Source organism: Hydractinia symbiolongicarpus, chromosome 13, assembly GCF_029227915.1.
Source record: "Hydractinia symbiolongicarpus strain clone_291-10 chromosome 13, HSymV2.1, whole genome shotgun sequence".
NCBI lineage: Eukaryota > Metazoa > Cnidaria > Hydrozoa > Anthoathecata > Hydractiniidae > Hydractinia > Hydractinia symbiolongicarpus.
The window spans coordinates 7,145,191-7,150,943 of NC_079887.1; the positions used below are offsets into that span (position 1 = coordinate 7,145,191).

At 33.2% G+C, this 5,753-nt stretch overlaps 2 protein-coding genes across 2 annotated transcripts; both read right to left on the reverse strand.

Moving 5' to 3' along the window:
- Nucleotides 1-595: 595 nt before the first annotated feature.
- Nucleotides 596-2,893, reverse strand: LOC130623438 (uncharacterized). The gene is made up of 4 exons (XM_057438926.1): nucleotides 2,048-2,893; nucleotides 1,484-1,706; nucleotides 1,110-1,368; nucleotides 596-1,005 (listed from the first exon to the last, which is right to left on the reverse strand). Exons 1-4 carry the CDS (start codon nucleotides 2,640-2,642, stop codon nucleotides 607-609), a joined length of 1,476 nt encoding a protein of 491 aa, XP_057294909.1. The 5' UTR covers nucleotides 2,643-2,893; the 3' UTR covers nucleotides 596-606.
- Nucleotides 2,894-4,222: 1,329 nt separating this feature from the next.
- LOC130623031 (uncharacterized) lies at nucleotides 4,223-4,954 on the reverse strand. The gene has a single exon (XM_057438538.1). It carries the CDS (start codon nucleotides 4,952-4,954, stop codon nucleotides 4,223-4,225), a length of 732 nt encoding a protein of 243 aa, XP_057294521.1.
- Between the last annotated feature and the right edge of the window lie 799 nt (nucleotides 4,955-5,753).

The following is a 5,753-nucleotide window of genomic DNA, read 5'->3' on the forward strand; positions in this document are numbered from 1 at the left end:
AACGAATAATGAATCGTTAAATTGTAATATAATTATAAAATAATAGAAAATGTACTTACTATGGTCCCTTACTGTAATTTCTCAGGCAGAGTATTTGTCATTCGCGATACACAGAAAAGCTTATGTCAGATAACGGGACGTTAATGAATTCCCTACATTGCATAATTTTAGCTACTCTTGCAGTGTTAAAAGATTCATCAAAAACACATGACTTGTCTTCAGAAACTTTTTTTACAATTACTCATATTAATCATACAGAAAATAAGAAAACGTGATTAAATTTAAGCAATACAAATAATAGTAAAAACATGCTGAACACAACTCAAATGTTACGCAACTTTCCGAACAGTGTTTATACTTTTTCATGTACAAGCAATTTTTTATAAGAAACTGTTGTTATTTTTCGAGCATTTTTTGCCTCGGCATATCTGTATACAATTTGTCAATCGAGTAAAATAAGTTTTATTAAAATTTACAATTTTAAACCCGATTAACTTTGTTATAGCTAACCTATATATTTTGGTGTTGATAAATTTGTAAACTTTTTTATAAGTAAGAACGACTTATTCTATGGATATAGAAAAAGGATTATTTGAAAAATTTTTGCTAATGAATTTCAAGATTAATAGACTCGATAATCCGATCCGTAATACAAACAGGATGTTTGGCGAGCCTTTTTGTTTCATATTCACTTTCTTGTAACCAATTTTTTATTTCGGATGGCAAGTCCCTAAATTCTTTTTTAACAAATACTTTTGATGATTTTGACGACCCAACTGCTCTTACACTAACCAAACGACCAATGTCTTTGTTAACAAAGTTTTCTATAAACTTAACAAATTCTTGGGATAGTAAACCGCGAAATCTTTTTGATGTACTTTGTTTGAAAGATCTGTATGTGACGAAGGCACCCGGTGTCATTAAAACAGCTTTTTTATATTCATCAGAAGTTGGGGCACGTTTAACTGATGGTGTTTTGCTGGTACTAACCAATTCTGTGATATACTAAAACGAAAAATATTGTCATAAATGAGATGAATAAATGTCTATGAAAAGATAATAAATGCAAATTTGCTGTAACTTAATTATAAAATATTTAAAAGACTAACTGTGTAAAATAATTCTTTCTGTTCATCAATTGATTCAACATACATTATGGCACGTTCCAATGTTTGCAAGGAAATAGCTTCTGGTAGACATGTAAATTCAACTTCATTAAAAAGGGCATTATAAAAGTATTCCACTGTGTGTAGAGCGACAGCAACTTTTGGAATTAACTCTGGTTTTTTAGACTTGCTGGTTGGTCTGCCGTGCAAAAGATCGTTGTTTAGATCGGTCAAAAACTGTGTCTCCATGTTGTCGTACAATCTATACAAATTGGTAAAAAAAAAAATAAAGATGGGGAAATAGAATTGAAGAAAAGGAAGAAGAGATTATTTATCATGTCATGTATAAAGTTTAAAATTATTAAAAATCTTCTTACTTTAACGCATTTTCGTCAAAATAGAATATTGTATTATCTATGTGTACATAGTTGGCATAAATATCCTTAATATCGATTGTTGTTGAGGATTGTTGGGCGATTTGTTGTTCCTTGGGCATCGGACGGTATGAACGAGGCGTTATAATTAAAAATCGGTCCAAAAATCCATTACCTTTATCCATTAAAGACAAAATAAAAGCCATGCTTTTTATTTGTGTAGCACCTTAAAAAATAAAGAATTTAATACGTGTGCATATTTTTAAAAACCTTTTTGTAATCACAAGAATTGATTTTGTTTAAACGTATATTCATCAGCCTTTATGGTGTATATTTTTGCTTCACTTTTTGGAAGGAGCTAAAAAGTTAGATTACGAACCAACTAACCGCATCTGCGTATACCGTAAATAACGGATTAAGGTTCCGGGGCGCTTACTTACAAATATTTCCCTAACCCCGGGACACTTATTCGACAGGGGGCGTATTGAGCACGGGGCGCTTAATCCGTCATTTACGGTATGCGTTGCATAAGGAGGAAAGAGAAAAGAATAAATAAAAAATAATTACCTAATATGCACAATGCGCAATTTTCAGGTATATATCTGTTATTTTCAGTACTGAATTGAATAGACACATTTTCTCCACTAAAAATCTTCGATAGAATCTCCATATCCCCAGTGTAATTCTCATCGTTTTTTTTCAATATTTTGTACAAGTACTCCTGTATTTCGGCATTAACAATGTATGTACATTTTCTTGTACAGAGGCACTTTGTCAAGCCAGATGTGGTGGTGTTAGATATAATGTCTGTATCTTCTTGAATAGCCTTTAATGGTTGATTAACTGCCATCTTAATAGCGGGCGACTTTCCTGTAGACGGCTGCCCAACAAACAAGAAAAATGTGTTAAGGTTAATGCTATAACCATTTCTTATTTCGATCGAACCGTGATTTTTAGAGGTCAAGTAATTAGCTGTAGTTATTACGGAAGCAAGAACATATCCAATGTTTGTACCTGCAGCTGTTGCTTTATTGTTAAGGTATGTAAACAATTGTTCGGATAGAACGTTTTCATACTTGACGTCATGATTAATAAATCTTGAGTTTAATTCGGCCCAAACTTCTTCAGGTTGTGAATTAATAATTGATTTTGAAGAATACATTATAAAAGATATGGGCGATAGATACGCGAAGCCGTTTGTTACAAGAATGACTTTTTTAATAAACGGTCGTTATTTTTAACGTCGGATACGATGTCGTGACATTGCGCGAAGCAACGAATTAAAAGACGCGTAGGCGCTAACGTGATAGTGTTGAAGACGTTGCATATAGCGTTATTTTGGTTAATGATTTTACAAAAGTTGGTCGTTGGTTGTATTAAATTTAATTTACTATTTGAAGGGGATATTCTAAAGTTTAGCCGCGAAATGTTTATGTAAAGCTGGAGCAGGAGGATGCTGTAAGCATGTCGCAGCAGTTCTATTTCAATTGGTTGAATACAAACAGTTGGACTTAAAAATTGTCCCTGATGACAAGACATGCACAGATTTGTTACAAAAATGGCATGTACCTGGAGAAAGTGCAAATTCTGCACCAATAAAATTTTCTGCAATGGCATTCGAGAAAGCAGACCTTACGAAAGACACAAATGAAAGTCGCAAAAGACCGTTGGTCACAGGAAATAGAAAATTTTGTTCTACACCACTGTTTGCACATGAGCCCTCAACCGAAAAAGTCAAAAAATTAGCGACAGACTTATTTGAAATAGGGCAAGGAACTTCAATGGCATATTTATTACAAGGAAATGACTATAAACCATCATCATTTTATGACACATCTATAAAAGAATTTAATTTTGAACAGACAAACAGTGAAACAGTTGAATTACGTCCGACAGTTAATTTATTTTTGCAGGCTCTTGACTTTGAACCAGAAATAGCAGAGTTATCAGATGAGCAAAAGTCATTTGTAAACAATTTCATTCATGTCAATGCCGAACAAGTTCGAGACATAGAAAAATCCACATGTACTCAGTATAAATGTGATATGTGGTACACAGAAAGAAAGAAACGCATAACATCATCCAATTTTGGATCTATTATAAATAGAAGAAAAAATATACATCCAAAAAGCATATTACAAAAATGTCTAAATAAAAATAAAAACTTTACATCAGAGGCCTGCAAATGGGGCTTAGAAAATGAAGTTAATGCTCTAAACTGGTATCAAACCGAGAAAAATATTGAAGTCGAAAAATGTGGTTTCGTTATTAATCCAAAATGGCCGTGGTTAGGTGCAAGTCCTGATGGCGCAACAACTTTGAATGGGAATGCTCGATTGATTGAGGTGAAGTGCCCATATTCAAAAAAGGATTGCTCTATTTCTGACGCATGCAAAGATAAAAATTTTTTTTTACAAATATCGAATGGCAAGCCAAAACTCAAAGAAAGACATAATTATTTTCACCAATGTCAAGGTGTGATGGCAGTAACACAAGTCAATGAAATTGATTTTATTGTTTATACAAAAGTTGACCGACATGTGGAAACAATAGTTTTTCAAAAGGAAAAATGGAACAGAATTACTTTGCCTGAGCTAACACACTTTTATTTCACTTTCATGCACAGCAACATTACAGAACAACAGTGTGAGTAAATAAAATTGTTTCCTCACAATATTGTTTTGTCTTTATATTTCATGATCTAGTATATATATATATATAGTGTACGAAAGTTTATAATTTTTAGTCATTCGTATTTACATCTGGTACCAACTGTGGTAAAAAATTAACTAAATAACAACAAATAACCCATATCTTATTGAGTTCAGCAGCCATTGATAGTTTGAAAACTGTTTGTAAAATTCGGTAATTTTTTATACGTTCGATTGCTCGTTCGACATGTACACGTACAGATGCTATTCTTCTAGTTTCGTTTTCCTCTAATAAACTTAGCTGAGGTTTTCCATCTAAAAATGGTGGAATATTTAATGTTACTCCATCAGGTAAATCTTCCTCGAGCTCAAATCCTCTATCAGCCATCACAGAATCCCCAGGCTCTAGCAAATCGTATATACCACTATCTTTTGTTATTCGTTTATCCGAAAAGCGTCCACCATACAAATCAGAGACAAATGTCACTGATCCATCAGGAGCTATTCCGACTAATCCTTTTGCTGTATTATGGTGTTTGTAATTTGAAAAGGTACTGGACTGTGTGCGATATGACGTAGGCATTTCCACAAATACTTCTGTACAATCTAATATGACACGGGTATTTGGGTAACTTTTTTGAAAACATTTCGGCATTCTATTTTGTACTGTTTCTTTTGAAGCCCATATTGGAAGCATACGGAATTGTGAATGTAAAAAATCTGTCCATGTAATCAATATTCTGCTTATGTGACTTGTCGACATATTAAATCGAACAGCCATATCTTCTAACAAAAGTCCACATCGAATTCGAACCAGTATCATAAAGAATTCTTCTTCTGCGCTCAATGATCGTGATCGGCCTCGTTTTGTAGAGTTTATATTTTTTGTATTTTCAGTGTTAGTATTTGAACCCCAATATATTAGTTTATTTGCAGCTGGTTGTAAATATTCTAAAACTGCTTTGAATAATTTATAAGATTCGAATCCGGTATAAAACTTAAAGTGTGCTTCATTGTGTTTAAACCGGTCAATTGAAAATGCTATGTCACTTATAGTGGCTTGTTGTTTTTCAATAGTTTGATCAAGTTCCTTTTCATGAATTCTCATACAACTAATTTCGGCTCTCAATTTTTCCAACTCTTGTTTTAACTCTTCCTCCACAGATAATTCTGCAGCAATGTCATTTGTCGTAGCCCTCACAGGAGAAAATAGTTGCAATTTACAGTTTGTACTGTTGAGAGTTTTTCTTGGTTTGCTAGCTGTTGGTTTTGAGTAGAATTAAGGATGAAGTGTACTTGTTCGGCCATTTTTGTTACTACGAATGGTTTGTTTACGTTTTCGCGGAATACAACTACCATAATGCATTGCGAATTAGCCGTATAGAGGGAACGGGGAAATTCCCCGTTCCCTAATTGGTAAAGGGTGTCTAATCGATCATTTAAGGTGTTTAATATAGATAGCCAATAAATATATATAAGATGAGAGAATTTTTTAACTAACAAAGTCTGTACGCCACAATAAACGAGTACGTCTTTCAAGCTGTGAGAATTTTGGAATTTTTTTTTTTACAAACAAAACCACATGTGCCGTTATTAAGTAACATTGAATACTACTGTTTTAA